The sequence below is a fragment of the Pithys albifrons genome, chromosome 1 (assembly GCF_047495875.1).
Source record: "Pithys albifrons albifrons isolate INPA30051 chromosome 1, PitAlb_v1, whole genome shotgun sequence".
NCBI classification, from domain to species: Eukaryota; Metazoa; Chordata; class Aves; order Passeriformes; family Thamnophilidae; genus Pithys; species Pithys albifrons.
The window spans coordinates 95,607,031-95,630,676 of record NC_092458.1 but is presented as its reverse complement, the minus strand read 5'-3'; the positions used below and the strand labels follow the sequence as shown (position 1 = coordinate 95,630,676).

General features: G+C 38.9%; 1 protein-coding gene across 2 annotated transcripts in view; it reads right to left on the bottom strand.

Moving 5' to 3' along the window:
• Positions 1-10,131: 10,131 nt before the first annotated feature.
• Positions 10,132-23,646, bottom strand: part of ZPLD1 (zona pellucida like domain containing 1) — a 118,499-nt gene continuing 104,984 nt past the window's right edge. For both annotated transcript variants that reach the window (XM_071572513.1, XM_071572509.1), the window contains 6 exons: positions 20,595-20,692; positions 19,885-19,965; positions 18,892-19,063; positions 17,450-17,558; positions 14,488-14,517; positions 10,132-12,023 (listed from right to left, as the gene is read on the bottom strand). In XM_071572513.1, coding sequence (XP_071428614.1) covers positions 11,848-12,023; positions 14,488-14,517; positions 17,450-17,558; positions 18,892-19,063; positions 19,885-19,965; positions 20,595-20,692 — 666 coding nt within the window. In that variant the 3' untranslated portion in view covers positions 10,132-11,847. The remainder of the gene's footprint in view (positions 12,024-14,487; positions 14,518-17,449; positions 17,559-18,891; positions 19,064-19,884; positions 19,966-20,594; positions 20,693-23,646) is intronic.

Below are 23,646 nucleotides of genomic sequence, written 5' to 3'. Positions count from 1 at the left end.
TCCAGGCTAATGAGTCCCACACAGCTCCTTCAGCAGTTCCTCATAAGACTTGTACTCCAGACCCTTCATCAGCTTCTTTGCCCTCCTCTGGACATTCTCTGGCACCTCAGTGTCCTTTTTGAGGTGGGGAACCCAGAAGTGGACACAATTGTCAAGGTACAGCCTCACCAGTGCAGAGTGCAGAAGGACAATCACTCCCCTGGTCCTACTGGCTTCACTATTTTTGAGGATGTCACTGGCCTTCTTGGCCATTTGGGCACACTACTGACTGATATGCAGCTGCTGTTGACCAACATCCCCAGGTCCTTTTTCACTGGGCCACTTTCCGGCCACTGTTCCCCAGCCTGTAGTGCTGCATGGGGTTGCTGTGACCAAGGGCAGGACCCAGCACTTGATTTTGCTGAACCTCATGTTGTTGTCCTCAGCCTATTGATCCAACCTGTCCAAATCGCTCTATAGAGTCTTTCTGCTCCCAACCAGATCAACATTTGCACCCAAGCTAGTGTTTTCTGCCAACCTACTGAAGATGTGCTCCATCACCTCTTCCAGATCATCAATACAGATGTTAAACAGGACCAGACCCAATACTGAATCCTGGGGAACACTACTGAACAGCTGCCAACTGGATTTAGTTCCATTCACCATCACTCTCTAGGCCTGGACATCCAGCCAGTTTTTTACCTAGCAAAGAGCATGCCCATTCAAACCATAAGCAGCCAGTTCCTCCAGGAGAGTTCTGCAGGAGACAGTGTCAAATGCTTTACTTAAGTCTAGACAGGCAACATCCACAGCCTTTTTCTCATCTACTAAGTGGGTCACTTTGTCATAGAAGGAGATCAGGTTGGTCAAGTAGAACACATGACATTGAGAGGTCTGTTTTATCTCACAGAACCATCTATCCATCCCTTTGATTTTAAAGTAGCATAACTTTTCAGATGACTGAATGAATAAAATGGTGACAAACAATTTGTTTTGTAAGCTCTTCTCTCAACCTTCACAGTTCATGTGTTCTCTGTACACTAATATCCCACTTTTATATTTCTCTGGAAGAAACCCTGACCAGTCAAGTCACCCAATTACAGTAAGATACAGATAAAGCATTCTCTAAAAACTAGGAAGACAGAAGAGATACTTCATCCAAGTTGGAAGGATACACAGATTTTTTTTTCAAATAAAAACCTACCCAGAGGCTACTTTGCTAATCCTGACTTTCATTGCTTCACTTCAGTAAACTCTTGAACAAGGATATCTTGCAAAAAATCAACAGACAAAAAAAAAGTCAGACTGCTATTTATTATATGCTTCTGTAGATACCTTTTCTACAGTCCCTAGCAGCTTTAAAAAAGAGCAGAAAAACGGGAACATTATAACTGTAAAATGAGTTACAGCAGAAGATAGAGGGTGAAGGACTCTGTTCTAACAATGCTGAGGAAAGTATTGAAAGATGAATATTAGAGAAGAAAAGTTTTCAGAGAGCTTCTGAGTTAGGAAACTAACATTTCAAAGTACAGAAGGAAAAAAATAGGAAAAGGAAGCATGAAGCTTACACTACAAGATTTACATCTCCCTATAATATACATTCACATCGCAGAATCACAGACTGGGAATGGTTGGAAGAAACTGCAGTGGGTCATCTGGTCCAACCTCCCTGCTCAAGCAGGGCCATCCTAGCACACATTGCACAGGATTGCATCCTGATGATTCTGTAATATCTCCAGTGAGGGAGACTCTGCAACCTCTCTGGGAAACCTGTTCCCATGCACCATCACCCACACAGTAAATAAGTCTTTCCTTATATTCAGATGGAACTTCCTGTGCATCAGTTTCTGCCTGTTGCATCTTATCTTCTTGCTCAGCACCACAAAGAAGAGCCTGGCTCCATCCTTTTGGCACCCTTCATTCAGATACTTACAAACATTGCTGAGGTCTCCTCTCAGCCATCTCTCCTCAAGGGTGAATAGGGCAGATCCCTCAGCCTTTCCTTGTAATGGGATGTTCCAGTCCCTTAATCATCTTTGTTGCCCTCTGATGGACCTGCTTCAGGTGCTCCATGTCTCTCTTGTCCTGGGGAGCCCAGAAGTGGACACAGCACTACAGATGTGGCCTCACCAGGGCTGAGCAGAGGGGCAGGATCATCTTCCTCACCCTGATGACAATGCTTTTCTTGATGCACCCATTTCAGTGTTACTTTCACCAATTCAAATGGGAACAGTTTGTGAGGCAACTCTATGAGAGGTCAGACTATTTTTACCACATTGAATCAACAGATACAGACACCATTAGCTTTTCTATTGCATACTCATAACCTGGTAATCATTACAGAGGTATTCCTCATGGGGGGAAGTGGTTTCCAGGCAGCACAAACAGCAGCAAAGCTCAGCTTCTCTGTCTGCAGGCAGGCAATGACAAGTGATCACCATCCCTGCCTTAAAAGACATTATTGGCAGCCCCAACACAGAATTAACAGAATTAACTCAGTCAATCATAGAAAGAGAAACCAGAAGCAGAATGTATGTCTCTCTCCAGACTTCTTGCACCACAAAATGCATAAAACAACGAGAATAGCAAATAGCCTCTGTAGCATCAGAGTAAACCTGTACAAATCATATAAGCAGTTGAGGAAATGCTTAAAAGGGATGCTCTCTGAGAACACAAGTTTCTTGCTTGCTTTATTTCAGTAGCTGTAGAGCCCTCATGCTGAATTGACATCCATGCAAATCAGTGTATCAGTGACATTTTTTCATAACTCCAGTCCAAACTGGAATAGACAAAAAAAGTTACTGAAGCATATAAATTTCAGTTTATGTTTAACGATGAGGTAAATGCAAAAATATTAGTAAAAGGTTTTGCTGTTTCTTAACTTTTTTTTTCTTCCTCTTAATGCTATTATTTCTTCTTTCCAGTATGATGACATCAGCAGAGCATGCTCAATATATTGAGCATCAAAATTTTTTCCTGATGACTTGCCCAGAGGAGCAGCAAGTTTGACATTTGCCAAAACAAGACTTTTAGCCACTGTACACTTCCATTACTATCACCAGAGATCCCATGTGTTCTGTTTCAAGTAAATGGAAATTCAGAAGGCAACAATCATCTATCCCATGTGCTCTGTTCCAAGTAAATGGAAACTGAGAAGGTAACAATCATCTAACAGAACTTTGACTTGGCCACCAGGAGGGAGAGCATTAGCACTCAGAACCAGAAATGCAACAGAAGTAGTAGGGGTAGTAGTGGCAGAAATGCAGGCTCCCACATGGTCAGAGCTTAGGATTAAGGCAGGCTGGAGGGACAGAAGCAGAGGAGTTGCAGTCAAGGCAGATTGAGGCCAGGCATGAGAGAAGGAAGGCACATACCCAGGCAACAAGCAGCAGAAATTATAGCCTTGGGACAGCACAGAGGTTACAGTGCCAAGAAGCCCTAAAGCAACAGGCAAGGTCACAATATCTTCAGACACACACAGTGGTGGAAAGCTGTACCAGGAATGGTGCCAAGGATTAAGGTTTTGGCTTGAGTAGATAGGATTCAAGGTAAAGGTTAAGAATTAAGGTACAGAGCATGACCTCTCAATTCAATGTGCAATTTCAACCGAGATATGCCCATCAAGAGATTAACCCAGAAGCACTAACTTGGCAGACCAGAATCAATCAGTTTAATCATGCAACCATTGTCTTTTAAATAATTTCCCTGCCTCATTCACTGGAAACTTACTTCTTCAATAAAGGAGAGAGGGCTGCACTAGGCAGCAATCTCCTTTTCAAGATTTGCTTGAAACTAATCCTAGTTCACTGTTCAACCTGTACCCTGCAAAGCAAGGTTCCATGGAAAATAAGTGCCTTTCCAAGAAAACACACCATGCTTGTGCATAGCTCCTTAGTACTTTACCTTGTAACATTATCCTTCTGTCAGTATTGGATTTCTGATGTAATATCCTGATTAAAAAGAAACAAAGTATCTTTTGCTGAGTAGCATCATCATTGTACCTATCATACAACATCAGCAGAACATGAATCTTGAGCTGACAGCAGCAGTCTCTTTCAGTTAAACAGATGGGGAAATGATAGCAACTGGAGGCCAGTGTGACAACTGGTGAGGGGAAACAGATTTCAACCACAAGCTTCATAGCTACTCACAGGTGGCAACTCTCAGTCCATCTGGGTTGAATTCCAAATGCTCCTTGGCATTTGGAGTCATCATACAGCAAATGCTCTTGAAACACAGTTCTGGCGACATAGAGTAGGTTGGGAAAAGTAAGCATGGATTTCCCAGGGGTGAAATGGTGCTTGGCCAGCCTGATACAATGACTGAATATATGACCAAGTGCACAGCATCCATCATTCACCTAACTTCAACAAAGTTTTCACATGTTCTCCCCAGCATTCTTCTACCCCAGATAGAACATTATGGTCTGGTTGGGTGAACAGCTAGGTGGTAAATATTTTGTTGAATGATTTAGTTCAGTGAGTAGTGGTCATTGTCTACCTGGATTCCAACAACAAATGGAGTACTGTAGAAGTCTGCCTGGGACCTGTCCTCTTTAATACCTTTATCAATGACCGGAGAAGGGGACAGAATGGACTCCAGTCAGATTTCCAGATGACACAAATTGGAATGAACACTTGCTATTCTTGAGGGCAAGGTTGCCATTGAGAGTGACCTAGTCAGGCTTGAGGAATGGGGTGATAGGAACCTCATGAAGTTCAACAATGGCAACTGCAGTCATATATCTGGATAAGAGTAACCTCTGTAATTATACAGGCTGGGGACTGACTGGTTGGGGAGCAGCCTTGACAAAAGGTACTTGGGGATCTTGCTGGACAGAAAGATGAACAGGAGCCAGCTATGGGTCCTGGCTGCAAGGCAGGTCAAAATTGCCCTGGGCTGTATGAACACAGACCAGAAGACTGAGGGAAGTAATTGTCCCTCACTACTCACTTTCTGCACCACCAAGATAAATTATGTCCTTTTTTTGTCCCTACCATAGAAGGAAAACATCAGTAAACTGAAACTAGTCTGGTTGAAGACCAACAAGATTGTCAGGGGCTGGAACACTTGTTGAAGAAATGGAGAATCAAATATGCTTCAAGAATTTGAAGATCTGAAAAATGTTAAGAAAAGACAAAGCATCATGAGCTCATGACAATTTTAACTCTAAAGAATTAAAATGAGGGTAGCAACTAAAGAGGACCATTCTCAAAACATGTCTGAGTTTAACATTAGGTGACAAGGCACAACTTACACCCCCAGTTTGGGCCTGACAGACCAAAACCACCTTTATTAAGTGCAACTAATTTAATTAAGGTTCCCAGAGAGAAGTTCTTATCTGAGCAGCGTACCAGTGCAGTCCTCTACAAGCACTGATAAAAAAGCTAACAGCATTGAGAAGTGTCACTGAAGCAAAATGCAAATTGCTGCTGCAGAAGTGACCTGCCTGTATGAGATGAAAGTAGGTGAGTGCTTAAGTTTTCAATTTGCCCATCTGGGATCTTCTTGTAGGCTCAGTATAAAAGATTTCCCTAGGATGACATAGTCTTTCCTAGTTTATAGTTCAGAGCCTACATTAGACACTAACTGCCCTGGACCATACCAGGCCAAGCATAGGCACATGGTTGCCCCATAGACAGCATAAAACATTATAATTTCCTGGCACATAACACATAGAATAAAGCTGTTTCTTCTCCTTGACATCTTGACAGCCCATTCTGCAGTGGGTGCTACTCTTGCATCCAAGGCTGCAGCACTGACACCTCCCCCTCTCCCCACTCTGCCTTCATCTGTGGAAGGAAACACAATTATCCAGAGAGGGGCTTACTCAGTGATTTCCCACGAACTCATACACTTTTGTTTGTGCATTTAATCCGTGTTCACAGCAGAGCAACTGTACAAAGATCACATGTAGCAGAACAAGCTACTCACCAGTATCAATGAGCAGCAATACAAACACCCGAAGCATTGCCAAGGCTGTGGTCCCACTTAGCCAAGTTACAACACAAATGCAGAGCACTACCAGAGTGGAACCCACAGCCAAGGAGTCACCAGAACACAGCAATCAGGGTGACTGAGAGGAGTTGTCCTGACCATCCATTTCATGGCTCTGGCCATGCTTATTACAGTGCTGTGATGACAATATGCAACCTACTGCTCTGTATTTTGGGGTGAGGGAGAGAAGCCCCACAGGCATTACTTCATGACATGTCATTGACTCAGCTGTGCAGCCCCTGACACCCAGAAGCAGGGTTTGACTCTGCAAATATGATAGTACACAGTAAGTACTCTCCTCCTGAAAAGTCACTGGCTCCAGAATGAATGTGAGCCTGTGCAGAATACACACCTGGTGAGTGTGCATGCTCACATGCATCAAACAAATCATCTAGTACAGATCTCACACTGAACTTTTGCCCTGACCATCATTTGCAAATAACATTTGAATAAACAGAATCATTATTTTTATCCATTATAGTCTGGAGAGGGGAGAACAATTCAGAAATATCTGTTTTATAAAGTAACCTGTGACTACACAAATTGGTCCAGTTCATTAATTCCTCTTCCTAAACTAAAAAATATTCTAAAAAAAAAATTAGTTTAAAAACACACTAAAACTATGCTTGTCCCTAAAAACAGCTGCTAAGCAGGGAAATGTTATCTCCTGAAAAGAATAATAAATTTTACTGAATAGAGCTCTGCTTGAATCAAGAGACATGGGATTACAGCCCTGAGGAGAAAACAGTCACAAAAGCAGATACTCCTCCACCCACTCTGAGCAGTACCTGTAATGGCGATCATTCAGTCTCTCTGTCTTGATGGGAAATATTGTGCACTTCCGGCAGGAACATGGGGCCTCTCCTGATTCATTCTTTAGTCCGGGAAAAGGGGCTGAAAACATGCTAAAGCAAGGCTATGATTTTTTTTATTATTATTTATGTAAAAGAAGCAACTTTGATAAACATGCTTCAGAGACCTAGAGCCTATACATATACAGTTTGGGATGTAAACAGAGAATCTTATGCCTGCTAAGGTGAGGATATTGAATATCTATAACCTCCACCATCTTATCAATCCAAAACAGTGAAGATTCCTCCTTTTAACATGGGATTGCAACATTTGAGCTATGACTAAATAGTATTTCTTGGTTACAAGGACAAGAGTGGAACCTGCTCAGCAGAAAGTACTTTCCACACTACACTCCGAAGTCCAAAATCAGAGGTTACAAATGCAATATCAGCATTTGAAATCTGGCTGGCCAGCACCTTCCTCAGTTTGCCAACAGTGATTATTTTATTTTTTCAAGTCATGTCTCAAGTGTGTGCTTCCTAGTTGTACAAACAACCTTGTTTGAAGACCAGGAAATAGTTAATTAGCTAATAACAAAATTTTTTAAAACTTTTCAAAAGAGACATTATGGCAAAGAGCCATGACCATCCTGAAACCACCAGTGTATTAAACAGCCAGTCCAGCCTGTGCAGACCTACTCTCTCATGTCTTTTCTGCCTCTATCCTACCTCTTTCTAACTGAAAGGCATGGGCAAGTGTGATAGTTTTGACCCAGACCTTCCTTAATAACCAGTTGTAAATAAGGAAATGCCCATTTCCCAGGTATTCCACACTGTTTTTTCTCATAACAAAGACGTATACATAAGAGAGAGAGAGAGAGGAAGTTTCCCTCTCTTCTTCTTTCAGCAAGGTTTGAGAGCAGTTGGTCTCTGTTTTAGTCTCACTCATCAGAGCCTGAGGCCCACTGCAGTGACTGTCCTTATCTGCCGCAGGGGAGAACAGATAGTGCTGGCTTTCTTTTGAGGGTAGTTGGTAAAATTGTATTTGGGTAGTTCCTGAGTTTTTAATTGTACTTGTCTGTTCTGATTTTTTCTCCCTCCTTTGTCCCTGTTTCTCCCTCCTTTTTTCCCTTTTTTCCCTCGGGAGCTCCCTATTGTATTCACAAATTGTATACATATTTGTAAATATCTATTTTATCTATATCTATATCTATATATATATATATATATATTCTAATATAATTCAAGCTTCTTTCAGGCTTTTCAATAGTTCAGGTTTTTTCTTCCCCCATTTAAACAAAATAAAAGAGGGAGGCAGCTTGGGCTTGGCAAAGCAGGCAAGCCAAACAGATAAAGCAAGGTTCAAGTGGCACTGAAATAAAACCTGGAAGTAACCAGAGGAAGGACCAATTTGCCACACTTGGAATATTTCCTAGTTTATCACCCTACGCCTGCCTATGTCTCCTCCAGATGAAAAGATAAGTAGCTTAACAGAGTAAGGCTGCTTCTTCTGGCATATTTGTGGAGTCTAAGAGATATCAAGAGTAAGAAATACTGTCTGCCAAATGAAGTGGGAAATGTGATTTACTTCCAGGTTCCTTAGCCAAGGTCTGATTTTCAAATATCAACTGAATTTATCCCAAGCACTGGTGTACACAGCTCCATTTGGATATGCCACCTATTTCTTCCAAGGACAGGAATCTAGAAAGTGTTTTCACCTCTTCATAGGTTTATTAAATTCTACTGGATTCAGAACTGAGTTAAAATCTCAGTTTCTTTTCTGGCCACTCCCCTGTCTGGGTCACAGAACTGAGAATTCTTCAGTACACTATGCTTACCTGCAGAAGCCTGACCATTGTGTAAAAAAATCATTAAAACACATGTCACAGGCACTCCTAATAGAAGCAGTTGTATTATCAAAGCCACTACTCTCTTAGTAATTTAGTTTTACTTAAGACCTGAGAGGCCTCCATTATATATCTGGCCTGAGGTCCTTTACCCAAAGTACTAAGTGTCTTCTTAATTCACTGGTGCATTTAAAACTTAATCTCTCAAGTGCCAGAAGTCCCTGCACACTATATGGATTTATATTTTCAATTCATTACTCCTTCCCTCTCACCTAACATCCTGCCCTTCAAAAACCAGTGTCATCTTAATGCACATATACTCAAATTCTGCCTAACCCGTTACTTCAAACTTGTGAGATGACAAGTTATGGCTTCCACTTGTTCTGAAAACAAGCTGGGATGGGGATGTTTTCACAAATTCAGTCAGTCCTCTCCATCCTAGAAATATTTTGGCAGCTTGGCTCAAGTTTTCACCTCCCCTAAATTTCATAAAGTATTCCCATGTCAAATCTGCAAATGAATAGGCCCAGTTATAGACATCATTTTCCACTTGTAACTCTATATGTTGCCTTACTAAAGAACACATTTATCTCATTTAATGCATGATGGAGGCAATCCACAAATCACAATCCACAGCAAACTCAGAAATGACTCCTAGAGATGACTGTGGGAAGCCTGTCTACTAATTTAGCTAGTGGGAGATCACCTTTTGGTACCTAATAATTTCCATGTGAGGGAAAGTTACACAAATATTATCTTATCTGGTTCTTTACAAAAACAAATCACTCCAGAAATATAAACAAACAAAAGAAAAACATTTCACATATTACATTATTTAGTAACAACTCCATTTTTGAAATGGGCTACCAAGCCTCAAAAAGTTTTTTCAACAAGACCTTGTTAATTACCATAAAATATATTTCTTTATAGAAAAACAACAAACTGTCTTTCCAGAAATACAGAGGAATTGAATAGGACTAGTATGATATTATATCAGCAACTTTTTTTTAATTTCAACACCATTAACTTTTTTTTACTCTGATCTTAGCCAAACTATGTGGGACTTGTGTTAGAAAAAGAATATCTGTCTATCAGACAAAAGCTCAACAGTTTCTAATGGCTGGCAAGTAAAGATGGGCATATTCACATTAGTAAGTCTTTTTAAAAGGACTAAAGAAAGTAATTAACTGTTGAAACAACTTTCTAAGGATGATCCATCACTGGAAACTTTCAGCTAAAGTTGTTTCTTATGAAGTAGTAATTACATCAGTGGAATTTCTGTGGTTGTCTTCATGAGTAAATTAAAATATATTATCTGAATTTATTTATCCCCAGACTGGGATATAAAACTCCAGAGTTTACCATGTAAAGATATATTAATTTGTCCTATATATTCAAAGCTCTTACCAAATCAATTTTAAAAGCATGTCCAGTTTTCATCTTTAGAATGAGGTCCCTGAAAGCACATACAAAACTAACAATTTGACCAAGGGAAGAAAAACAGTTCAGACAAAGTATCCATTCTGAAATGTTTAAAATAACTTTATTAAACAATCACGTTTTACATGTCATCAGACCTAACCCCTGAAGTGCAAAAAATGTTTCTGAGGTATTAAGACTGGAGGAAAACAGGCACAGTATTGGTTGTTTGGGATACTGCCCTACAGCACAGTGGAATTTGCAAACAACAGACCTTTATACAGCATTTGCAGGATCAGAGAAAACTGAGAACAAGACTGTGTTTGTCTTTAGTCTTGAGAGCCAAAAAGCCCTGATCATCAGCCAGTTCTGTCACATCAGTGAAAACACAGACATAGTTAACACAGGATGATGATAAACATCAATGAGGTGTTTCTAGGCCAATATGTACAGTACATGAAAAATTAAATTTAACTGCTGTATGTGTGACCAAAATCCCAACTGTCTATCCAGTCCAGCTTAATATGTTGTGTCTATAGTGGCCTCTCTAGTATGAGCATCTTTGTCTATTCTACACAGCTAAGCCATTTCCCTGTGCTCCTGTTTGAGGGCACCTGGTCACTCACACTCACTTCAGGTAAGTCTGATTTTTATCAAATTAACTAGAGTCAACAGTACAGTACTGCTTAGAGTCTGTTATCCTTCTAGTTGCCCTCTCTCCCTCACCCATGCAGTGAAGAAGTCTAACCTATGCAGAAAATCTGCTAAAGAAATAAACACAGGTTGACAACTCTTCAGGTAGAAAGGAGAGCCTTATCTGAGAATTGAAAAACTCATGGGTCAAAACTTGCCCTTACAAATTAGGATATTAGTGAGAGTTATACTCAACTGCCAGATTGCACTTCAAAAATAATTTTCTATTAGGAAAGTTTGAGCAATACTTGTTTGTATTAGCTTGCCTGTTACAAGGAGTCAGGAGGGGAAGGAATACTTTTCCCCTCGGAGCAATTTCCAGGGTTAGAATTTCACTGAAGGCTGCACATGTGGTAATTCTATGCAAAATGAACTTCCTCATGAGCATTAGTTAGATTTAAAACTCTCAGTGATTCTGAACTCAATGGTTTTGCTGGAAAAAGTTTTTTCCACTGCAAGAACTGCAGCATTGTTCCCTGGGACTGACTGCAGTTTGCCCTAAAACCATTGGACTCAAAGCTAACCAGCCAAATTTTGTTTTTCACATAATACCACCACAAGCCAATGGAAGACATACCCAAGAAAATATTTCCAAATTACTAATAAGTAAAAGTAACTTGTTCTGAGTCCCCTAGGGTTGTTTCTAGCTAAGGTAGCTGAAAACAAGTTCCTCCTGAGACATACTTGTTTTCAAATGTATGAAAAATATAAAGACAAAAGAGAAGTGATCCTTATCTTAGTAGGTGTTTATGAACTTATGAATTTTTCTGAATGTTAGTGTTTGTATAAACATGGCATACTTAGAAAGGTTCTCGTTTTCAGCATCTTCATCTTTGAGATCTTACTGAGAAGAAGACATGAGCTCTATTGTCAGCACACTCATGGCCATAACGTCATGCAGTCTGATTGCAAACACAATTGAGATTCTCATCATTTTCTAGTCTTGTTACCAATATCACTGCCACTTACCTACACAACATCTAGCAAATCTACCATACAGAATAGCTGGAATAGAAGCTGGATACCACTGGAGTGTTGCCTTAATATTACTTTTTAATGAAATCATGTTTCACAGACAAGAAAGGCAACCCCAAAGAAAAACATTCAAATAATCGTCGCTTTCAGTTGAAAACTGGGTTTCTGATGCCACTCAGAATGGAACTGTTGGGCCACTTTCTGTGCAGAAGAGTTAGAGAACATACAAAAAAGAAAATGCTTGAGATTCCTAGGACAACAATGCCTGAAATCAGTGCACTGGTGACTGAGTTCAGCTGGAAAGGAGGTCCATTTGGATGACCTGCAATGAAAAGAAAAATGCTCAGGTAAGACCTGGTTATAATCTCTCAGGAGTGCTAAAAACATCTGTCTTCCTGCTAGAATACCATATATACAATATAATTGCAGTGGAGGAACTTAAACTCTACCTCAGAATGAACATCTCTCTACTTGGATAAAGCTTATCTAAGTACAGTTTGAAAGTAGTTATTAGTTCTTTGAATATCAGTCATGCTGGGGGATAAAGATAATATACCTTCTAAGGCACAATCCCTCATGTGCTAGTGACCAACCTTGACCTGTGCTACTTAAGGCAAGACTATCATTGTCCAAGAACTATCAAGCCAGTGGTATAAAGATCCGTGGCCTAATCAAGTTAATGATAGGATTTCTTCCCCACTTTCATTATCTACATCTCAATTCAAATAAATCCTTAGCAGGCATATCTGGGACCAGATATCAGACCTGCTCTAAGCACCTTCACAGGCTTCTTAATTCTCAGGTAGAAGAGACAACCGGTTTACTATATATTGCAGTTCAAAAGTCTGTTCATTGGCCATTCTGAGACACCAGATCACACACACCCAGCCTGTATTGTCTTTTCCAGCAGGAAAGGGAAAAAAGCATTTGGGCAGTAGGTACTACCTGAAGTAAAAATGTGTGTTTGTCATTACCAGTGCTGGAGAGGGAGGCAAAATGACAACACAGCCTCTTGTGGTGGTTTTAGCTAGGCCTCAAATTAGCAGGCTCAGAGAACCTATGTAGATTAGGGGAGACAAGTATCACCTATGTAACCAGAGAGATATTTCATACCAGATGACACAAACCTGAGATATGAATACAAGAGTAGGAAGAGTTTTTTCTCAGTTCCACCATGGCCAAAGTAGAGACAGGATATGTTGCAGCTGTCCTGCTATCTTGGCCCTGCTGCTGCTGCCGCTACTTGCATTTTGTTTGAATTCAGGGAAGTAGAAACATTTTGTTGTTATACTTTCTGTTCTTGCTGGGTATCTTTTAGGGTGCTTATAGATCTAAAGTGATAGAATCTCTTTTCGATGGGGAGTGGGAAATTATTTCTTGTTATTTCTAACTTGTGTAAGTGTGTGTTATATTGTAGTTACTCTTAATTTTCTCTTTTCTGTATAAATATATATAGTTAGTTTAAGCATAAAACTAGTTTGAGTTTCTGGGTTTTTTTCCCTTTCCTCCCTTTTCTCAGTGGGAGGAAGGAAGTTCTTTCTCTCTGTGTTGGGCAGCTGGCATTTTTGCCAGCTCAACCCAAGACACCTCTACACAAAAAAACCAGACTGCTCCTCCCAGAAGCAGCCACCTGCCCTTAACTTCAATAATTTCTCCCTCCTCACCAAAGCTGAAAAAATCAAAAAATATTCAGCACTGTTGGTCAGGTTGCCCTCCCCTCCTCAGCACTGTGCTGCGTTCTGACCACTACAGCAGTAATCTCACCTCACTCTCCCTCTATCCTCTCCACTGGGACAGCAACAAAGAAAAGGCTGCTGGTCTGGGATGGAGAGGGCTGCTGCTTTCACTGGATGGAAAGGAAAGGTAGCAGCCATTAACACAGCAAACTATGTGGCAAATAAAGGATTTGCTTTTTACTTGTTTAATTATATCCATGAGTAGGAACACAGCAGGGAACAATTAATTACAGGGAGAACTTTGTTTCCATGACAAGCAAGAAGGGTAGCTGCTTTTATATCTTCAAAGTTGAGAAAAGAAAGGAACAAGCAGTATTACAGTTTAAAGGACAGGATAGGTTCCTTCTTCCACTTAGTCATGTTATGAAGAAGAATGAGTTGGAATGGCCCAATGTACCACCTGGTTACCCTGGTCAACCTTTCTTAGTCATTAGCTATTCCTTGTTACCAGTAGAAAACCGTTAACAGACAGGCTGAAACAAGTCCTCCAAGTGCCCAAAAGAAGAAACACCCTAAAACTTAGAGAGGTGATCTCCCTTGCAGGCTATTTCCTTTGCTGCCCAAGCAGGGGAAAAGTTCTATCTAAGCTTCTCCATAGGTTCTTTGTGTGGTTAAAGGTCAGGAGAACAGGAGCTGCAACTCTGATCTTCTGGCTTCGAGCTGTGAACTGAGCGGAACTGCACCATAATAACCATTTTCCTGTTCTGCTCCTGTGTGTCATAAGCAAATTTTGCTGCTTAAATCTGATTGTGCATCTGGCAGTTATAGTGTTCCCTCAACCTCATATGTCATAGCAGCAGGTCATTTCAATTTCATCATAGGAATTAGAAGATGTTATGTTGATGATGCTGAGGGGACAAATTAAACTGAGAATTCCAAACTCATCAATTGCTTTCTTTTTCTTTTCAGCATGTTGGTATTGACTCATTTAAATGACAAAAAAAAAAAAAAAAAGCCAGTGCATAGATATCAATCAAAATGGTTCATCTCCTCAGTTCTGTTTGGCTCATAAACCCTCTTTTATGTTTCTTAGATTTCTGATTAACTTACCAAGCTGTGAGTTGTTGGTTGGCGTCTCGTCTGTATAAAACAGAAATGGCACGTGTTAAATTTTTAAAATATCTCTGCCTACCTACTCTCCCTTTGCAACACAATGGCCAATAGTACTAGTTTCATTTTAAAAGTACAGCTGCTCTACTTTCCACTTTGACTAGCAGCTTTTAACATCTCTCTTAGAATACAGACAATAACATTAATTACATGATTTTGCTTAATTTTTAATATTAGCACATCAATATGAAGTTACTTAATAGTCTGTGGAAAAACAAACAAATACCATCTTAATGCAGGAACCTCTTAACTGAAAAGGTGGTCAGTTCTATTCTGTCCCTCAAGAAAAATACAACCATAAACACAATATTATATGCAAGTTTCTTAACTGTTAATCATATTGTATCTTTATAGAAAAAAATTAACATGTGTTCTACAAGGAACAATATATCAGTGGCCATAAATTATTATAAAAATGCCCTTTCCCCATGCTCATTTTAATCTTGATAGTTATGCAGTGGCATTTTATTCAGGGAAACATTTTTATTTTGTCTCCAGTTTCTCATATTTGCCATTATCGGTTTCAGAATTACATTTCTCGTCAATATTTGAGGGGGGGGGGGGGGGTGCAGGGGACAGGGAGGGTTGTGCAACTTGTAAGCACAGCTCACATATACATTTGTTTTGTGCAGCTGTCTCCTTAGTTGGAGTGAGTCATCCATCAAAAACTACATAATTTCAACTTCACAAGTAAGTACCTGCTTTGTTTCCATACAGAGACTAAAACATTTTCTTCTGTGTATGTCTCCTGCAATGACTTATTTTATATTAACAAAAAAGAATAATGTTTGTCTGAAAAGAACCAAATGTTAGAAATATGAGTTCAGAACTACACAGGATGAGGACCATTACTCATTTGCTGTAGCTCCATTCAGCTCCTACCATGCAGCTATGTGAACAACTCTATTGCAAGAACTGGTGACAAGAGCAATGGAGAGACCTGACTCGCTTGAGGGGTCCTCTGAAGACAGTGATGTGCACAGCCCTGGCCCAGGGATGGATGCAGCAGCAGCATAAATGAGGACTGCAGTCCTAATGCTTGCAAACGCTGTGGTGAGTCAGGTGCAGCAGGTTTGATGGGCTCTGTGCAAATGTATCCTCGCTAAAGCTACACTAGAGCTGGTTTTGAAAACTGCAGCATCACACCAGGTAAGCCAGCACTTCTCCCTGGGATTCCTCATCCAAACCCAGATAGTTTTGTTCAAGTTCTCTCATGATCTTCCCTCTTTTATTTTGTTAACTATAATATACATGAGCCTCACGTGTTTTTATGAGTTTATTTTCACAAGAGGAAGAGACAGAAGGTCGAATTCCCTTTCTGCTCCAGATGGAAAAGTGAAGGGCAAGTCAGATTGAAGGACTTGTCCAATGCGATTTGTGAAATTCATGGTAGAGTTCAACTGATTATTATGTTTTTTGGAGTACTTCACATTAAATCATCCTTCTGTCAGCAGGAGAGGGATGCTTCAGAAGCATACTATGAAGATGCATAAATATTTCTAAACTAACAAGCTTTACCCACATATCTCAGACAGAAGACATTGAAAAAATTATTTTCCTTTTCCAGTTTTCTTGATGTTTTCATTTAAATAACCTCAACAGTAGTCATGAAATTCTAAAATTATTCTTTCTTTGGGACCATTACACACCCATGGACAGATCTCTGCTTGAAGCTAGGCAATATTTAAAGGCAATTGATAAGTATCTTTTTTTTCAATTGTAAAAGTAGCATTCATATCACTTGAATCAAGCTATATTTTCTAAGAGAGGTTGCTCGTATAACGCAGTATCTAGTTTCCATTCCTTGCCTGAGGCAATGTTACTCTAACATGCATGTTTCTCTGAGCAAATCTGTCATTCATTTCCCCTAAGTACTCATGTATGCAACTTTGAAGTTAGTTCTCACTTGTTCTTGACTAATCAGATAGTAGCAACTCAATTGAGACCATGTATAACACAAACATTACTCATTTGCATTGCAGAAATGTTGCTCATAACAGAGTGTATTTGTTCTAAAAATAGCCTCTTGTTAGATGGTTCCCGGTTCTGGAGGGTCAATTACTCTTTGCACATGTTTTTACAACCACTTTCCATGTAAAGACGGATATTATTCTCAAGTATTTAAATTATTTTTTCTAGTCCAGATTCGGTTCTACTCTCACCTTTCTAAATCTAAGACTGCTGAAATCAGTTGCTTAAGTGCAGTTATTTGTAAGTATCAGTAATTCCTTAAACTTTTTAAAGTATTTTGTTCTCATTATTTAGTCAACAGCAGTCACATAAATTCTTTTCAGAGATTGCAGGTTACATTTAGAGCATTTAGATCTGCCTTTTTTTTTTTAAGGTTTGGCAATAAAAATGGAGATCATGGAATTTATCCTCAATTTAAAGCAGTAGATTTTGGTCCACTCTGCTTAAAATTTACAATGTGTTTATCTTATTTCTTTCTTATAGCTGAAGGCTAGGCATAGCATGTATTAATTTTAGGCAACACTTAGATAAAAACCCAGAGGGAAGCTGGAAGAAATGGTGAATAGAAAGTGACAGTGAATATTCATTAGTCATCCAAATTAAATTGCAACACTGAACACAGTACCTTAAATTCCATTATCTACAGCAAAATCTACCCCAAAAAAAGGAATTCAACCCAATGAGTTTGGACTTTTGTAATGGCCTCATGTATAACAGTATCCCAATGATTTTACTGGAGTAGGAAGCATGCGAGAGCCAAATATAAATATTAACTCAAAACTCCTACCAAAGACCTCAATAGTACAGCAAAAATACTCAGCAAAATCACAGAGAATTCACCCTTTCACTGCAAATTTATATTAAACTGCAAAATATTTCCTCAGGTTTCTGAAATTCCTGCAGTCCATAGAAAAATATCATTCAGTCCTACCACTCCTCGTAATGATGGGGCCAGCAGAGATTACAGCATTTCCAGGTGTGGTCTGAGGGCTCCAAGTTGTTCTCCCACCAGCATCTCTCCTTTCTCTGTTACTGCAAATCTGAATGGTCAAACAGAAACAGATTCAGAGTGGAATAAGATTATGGTTATTTTGTGCTTCCTGCTTTAATGTAAACTCTTTGATAAGTAATACTACAACTTTATTTCTTAGTATGCATTAGATTACTTTGCAATAAAAACAGCTGCAATATTCCCTAGAAGGGTATCTTATAAATGCCTGACTTCCCATTGTATTTTGCCTCACTTTGTTTACAAAACTACATTGCTGTTGTGTTCAGGATCCATCCTATAGTATATTAAATTTTCAGTAGTTAATTTCCCAAAGCTGTGTTTACAGACAGTTGTCCCCAACAAATCTGTTTTGCTTGACAATCCCTATCCCAGCAAGTTTCTCAAGTGAGAATTTCTGCATTTGGAGTTCTAAATAGCAAAGACTCACACTAAAACAATCCCCAGCACTCTCATCTGGAATCCACCTTCAACAACTGTAATCTATCATCTGCCTTAATCTTGGGTACTCAAGCATGCTTGAACTGAGAGGATTTCTTTAATTTCAGCTCTTGCAAAAGAACTCCAAACACCTCAGAACACAGATTGAATACAAAATGTATTATGTAACATAAAAATATAAAATAGCATGCAAAATTTCAGAACTATGTGGAACTGATAGCACTTAAAAATTTTAAATGGGAAGTCATTCAATAGGAAGCAATGCTGCATTCTGAAGATATCACGGAATATTCTGTGTTTATGTATTTATTTAAATGTTCCAATTTCCAAAATATATTTGTCGTTCCTGACACTCCTACAATCAGATCATTTTGAATTGACATAACTTCATGAACTTCAATGAAACAGTAGTTTCCAAATTATAAGGGAGTTGATAATGAACTATATGGGGCATAGTATGTTTTTTTCATTATGGGAAACTAATACAAATTTTCCTTGTCAGTATAACAGGTCTTCCTATACCTTTAATTTTTCCATAAATTCTATTCTAAGGATTTCCATTTATCTGCTGTGATTATGGATACTTTGCTGTGACACTAAGAATATCAGCTCTAAAGCTGTCTCAGAGTTGTTTCTTTTAAAAATTAAGGACCACAAGACAAAAAGGTAATTTCTCATGTGTTCAACAACCTGTGCTTTGCAGGTCTAGAATTATTTTAACTCCCAATGAGAATATTAAATTTCATATTCTTCATTAGATTTTTCCACATTCCTTCAGACAAAAAACATTCTTATTTCAGTCTCTACAAGTCCTCTTCATTCTGTGTGACCCAAACTTCCATAGCATTTGTATGCACAAGAACCCCAGTGTGCCTATTTTATATCCAGATAATTAACAACACCTTCTGTCCACTAAAACTTACTGGCACAAGAAAGGGACAGTCATCTGCTCTGCACAGCTTTGTCACGCAGTGAAGGAAGACTGTTGACATCTTCTGGTTCTTGTGTTTCACAAAGCGAAACACCTCAAAGGAAAAGCGGCCCATTTGACTCTTTCCATTTTCAATTATTGTTGTCTGTGGGTCCTTGTCGCAGCTGGTTTTTGTAGAGAAGAGTAAAACTAGGATAAGCAGCTCTATTAGTATTTTGAAGCTTTTAGATGAGAATAAGATAACCTAAGCAGCAAGTTCAGTGCTTTAGTTTCTTGGAAAAGAACACAGTAAAACACAGGCAGACACAATCTGCCTGTTAGGCTTCAGTCTGTGCTGAAACACACCCTACAAAACCACTATATTTTGTTTTGCAACACCACAGTTATAACCAAGGTATCATTTAAGTCCAGTGCTCAAAGAAACTTGAGACCTGAAGCAAAAAACAGTCAGCTATGCTAACCAGTATAGACAGACAACTCCAAATGAAGTCAGTAACTCTCCACTAACAGCCATGGATAAAATTTAATCTGAAATACTGCCAAGATGTTTTTCAGAGTTCCAATTCAAATAAATGTTATTACTGGGAGTAGAAGCAGGAGAATCTATTTATATTTAATCATTTGCTTAACTACTTCCCTGATCTGGAGTCTATGATGTTTTATATCACTGTCATTCACCACATTTACCTTTGGTGAAATAAAGGCCAGTTTAGCCATTCAATTTGAGTGCTTATGTTATCTCTAGTAGAGCTATTTTGGATATATGCTTTTCTACCTTCATAATTCATATGAATTTGCACTTGTTTCTATGTTTATGTTCACACACAAGATGAAGTTCTGACATGTTATCTATAAGCCTAGCCCTTGGTCCTCCCTGCTAATAATGCCTAAACTTTTCATCCAGTTTAGGACATCACTATTGCAGAGATTTGTAACTTTTTTCTAAGGAAGGACCAACAAAATACTGGGTTTACACAGAACCTACCTGAAAAAAAGATCGTATCGAAGATCGTCACTGGGATTACCAGAAGGAGTGGTGTAACAGTAGTCCATCAAAACATTCCACCTGCACGGGGAGTAAAGTGATAGATGAAGTGAATTGGCAACAGAAGAGTAGGGGTGGAGAGTAAGTGAGGTAAGTAAAAGACAGTAGAGGAAAGCATATAAACAGATAATGCAGGCTGTTACATTGACCCTGAATTCCTGTATTTAGAAGGCCACATATGAGTCATCCTTTTTCTTCACATGGCATAGAAAATTGAACAGCGCAGCATACCAGCAGAATAGTATAAATCAAGCAATTTGGTTTTATGCATGCAAGTCAACCACCATAGCAATACATGTTGTACACCTCCTCTCACAAGTGATGGCCACATAGGATTAGAAATGAAGATAAATCCTCTTTGAAAAGCTCTGGATTTTCTCACTTGACCATATAGAGGCCTTTTATTAAATAAAACCAATATAGAATTTAAAGTATAATTCAGGAAAACTTTCATAATGAGAACCTCAGGAAAATGCACATTCACCATCAAGAATCCGATACCCTCCAGCTGAGAGCTGTGATCATCAAGCACCAACAATTACTCTCACATACATTTTTCTATGAGGAAAGACAGATGCTTCTAAAACAGAAAAATTTCCAACACTAAGCTGAAGGGCAAGCAAGACAAGAAATAACATCCTTTATGCTACCTGCCATCAAGGTTGGTTGCTCTTACGGCTGCATATATTTTGGTTTTCAAAGGTAGACCAGTACTTGGAATAAGGAGCTGCTGGCTGTAGGTGGAATCCTGAAAAACAAACGGTTACAGCCTCATTATAACAGAAATTCCACTGTAACAATCCACCCACATCCACAGACTGAACTCACATCTATTTTTTCTGACCTTTTTCTGTAGGATGATTGCTTACCTTGTCCTCAGTAAAGGAAGAAGCAAAATGCAGTACCAGAGCATTTGCCTACAAGTTTTTCTATAAAAGATGAAAAACACTTGACAGGCCTCGTTCTATGAAACTATTTGGAAGAATCTGTATATGATTTAGTGAAGTGGTTGGACCAGTGATTAAAGAAAAGGTATCATTCATTGACACTTCTGTAAGTCTCCCAGGGCCTACAGGCAAATGTAGCCGCTATTGCAGTTTCCTAAAGGACGAACTGCATTGTCACATTTCCCTTTCCCAGGAAATGTTGTTAAGGTTATTTGAACTAGTGGAGGTAACAATGCCACCAGGTTTTATGTATCTCTAAGCTATAGTCTTGGAGAACAGACACATTCTGTTATGTAAAATGCAGTTTCTATGGAAGTTGGTTTGTTGAAGTAATAAATAATTTCATTTAAATTCTAATATTTCAAAAGAGCTGTTTCAAGAAAGCTGTATTTAACACAAAAGTTGTGAATTCCCCATATATTACCACATAGATATAGCTGTTTTATTAGTTTCTTGTTCAAAGTCTGAACCATTAATGTCACTTTAGCAAGAAAGCCTTGAAACAGATCGGTGTGACAGATGCTAATCCAGATATCAAAATGCACTTACTGGTAATGTCACCTATGTCAAATATGCTAATGTCAATAGCACAGGAACTCAGCATCTTGAGACCTCTTGTGAGAGGTCAAAATACTCAATGTGCATTAAAAAAATTTGTTAAACAGAATTTAGACCGGGTTCAGTGTGGCAAGCAAGACCACGGCAAGCAGCAGTTGACAGCAACTGGAAGCTTTAAGTACAAAGCTCAAAAGATTTTTTTTCAAAAGCAACAATGCTAAAATTCACAGCATAGCCAATATCCAATCTCTGAAGCATCAGTGGCCTTGGGAGGTACTCATGCACAGAAAGACTACCTAAGACACACACAGAGCAAGTCCTTGGAGATGTATTCAAGTGAAATCAGGTAGGTTTACCTTCTTTCAGATTAATTTTGCAACTGATTAAAAAGTGCAAGACCCTCACTATTACATCTCATAGTTGTTCTTTTATTCTTAAAGACTATTTTTTATTCATTTAGACAGATATTTGCAAGGCATGAAAGCATATAGCCATTTAGGCTCTGTGAAAGCCCATTTAACATTTTGCTGTTAAACTCTATCATAATGGGACCTCTTGTCTTTCCTAACAATGACGTGTAAATGACATCATAAAGTAAAGGCAAACAACACCTTGTGAGCTGAGAAGATGAACAGTCAATGTTAAGAAATAACACTACAAGTTTGAAAGAAGGTCTGCTTGCAGTCAACAGATGAATCTGCACACACCCCCTCACCAATACCAAGACTGGACACAAGTCTTGAGGCCCCTCCTGAAACCAGGACTTCTAAAAGGGATCAACTGAGCCCACCAGACATCATGTCTTTGAAGAACTGGGCAAAATGCAGGCAATGCACAAGCTGCCCATCTGTTTATCTAGCCCCAGGATGTGAAGCAGAAGAGCATATCCACTGTTTGAATCTGTTGGGATTAGCAATACTATTTATGACAGTGCTACTCACCAGGGTGAGTAATATGACTGAAATAAGAATGGTAAGACCCTCCTGTTCATGGTAAACTTGAAAGCTTACTGGAGTAGGGAGGATGAAAGCAAATCTTGGCATTTGGTATGTGAGATAAAAATGTGCTCGAAATGAGCATCACTAGCATTTAGTCCTGATTATTTTCTGAACTGGACCCTAAAAGGCAGCAAATATGTGGTGGCCAATGCTTGGCCTGACTAAGAAATTTGCCTACCCTCACTCTGCCCCATCTTTTTGATCACAGGTTTATTTTTAAATGAGAGAAGTATAATCTTCATTTTAATAGATTATAGGTTGTTATTTGGAGCTCTGCATTTTCAAATAAACATGATTTTTATAGCATGCCACTGAAAAATATCTTGTTGCAATATTTATAGCTCATTATGTTCAAAGCATAAAGCATTGACTTTTAAATCAGTTGCATGAATTATAACTCAGCAGCATGATGGCATGAATAATAATGTAAAAAAATCAGATTCATAATTTACAAAATGATGCTTGATGGATTGAAAAATTGATATTTAAATCAGGTATTTAAAATGTATGAGTAAAAATTTTAATCAACACAAAAATGTAATTTCAGGGATTAATGTTAAGTAGAGGTCTGTACATTTTTCTTGTTTTATGGTCACCAACCATTTTTGCATGGTAAAAGCTTTTACAGTAAATGCATATTCAAGTTAATTTATCTAAAACATAAGGAAGAAGTGTTGGATGAAAACTGTTATAATTATTAAACCTCAAAATCTTTAAAGTCCACAACATAAGGCAACATATGCAGTGGGCTATAGATTTGGAAGAAATTCAACATCCCTCACTACAATTACAGATGATCAAAACATTCTGATGAGGCTTGAACAAAAATACACCCCAGCCAAAATGCTGCAGTTTATTGCCAAGGGAATAGGTGTAGAACAGTTTTACAGAATACTGCACAGTACTCTCTGTTTAAGTATCATGTACTTATACACATACACACACCGAGAACACAATAAATGCAAACACAAACATGCACTCCAGTGTATGACCGTTATTACTACAAAAATTGATTAGTCACGTGATGCCACAACCTGAAAACCAAGGCTGTAAATTGAGGAACTGTATAAATACAGGACAAAGAGACTGTAATTGACCTCAAAGACCATACATGTAAATACAAGGCAGCAGGTACCTGCAAACAAAAAGGGAATTCAAAAATAAAAGATGCCTGGAAGAAAGGCCTGCTTCATGGGAGG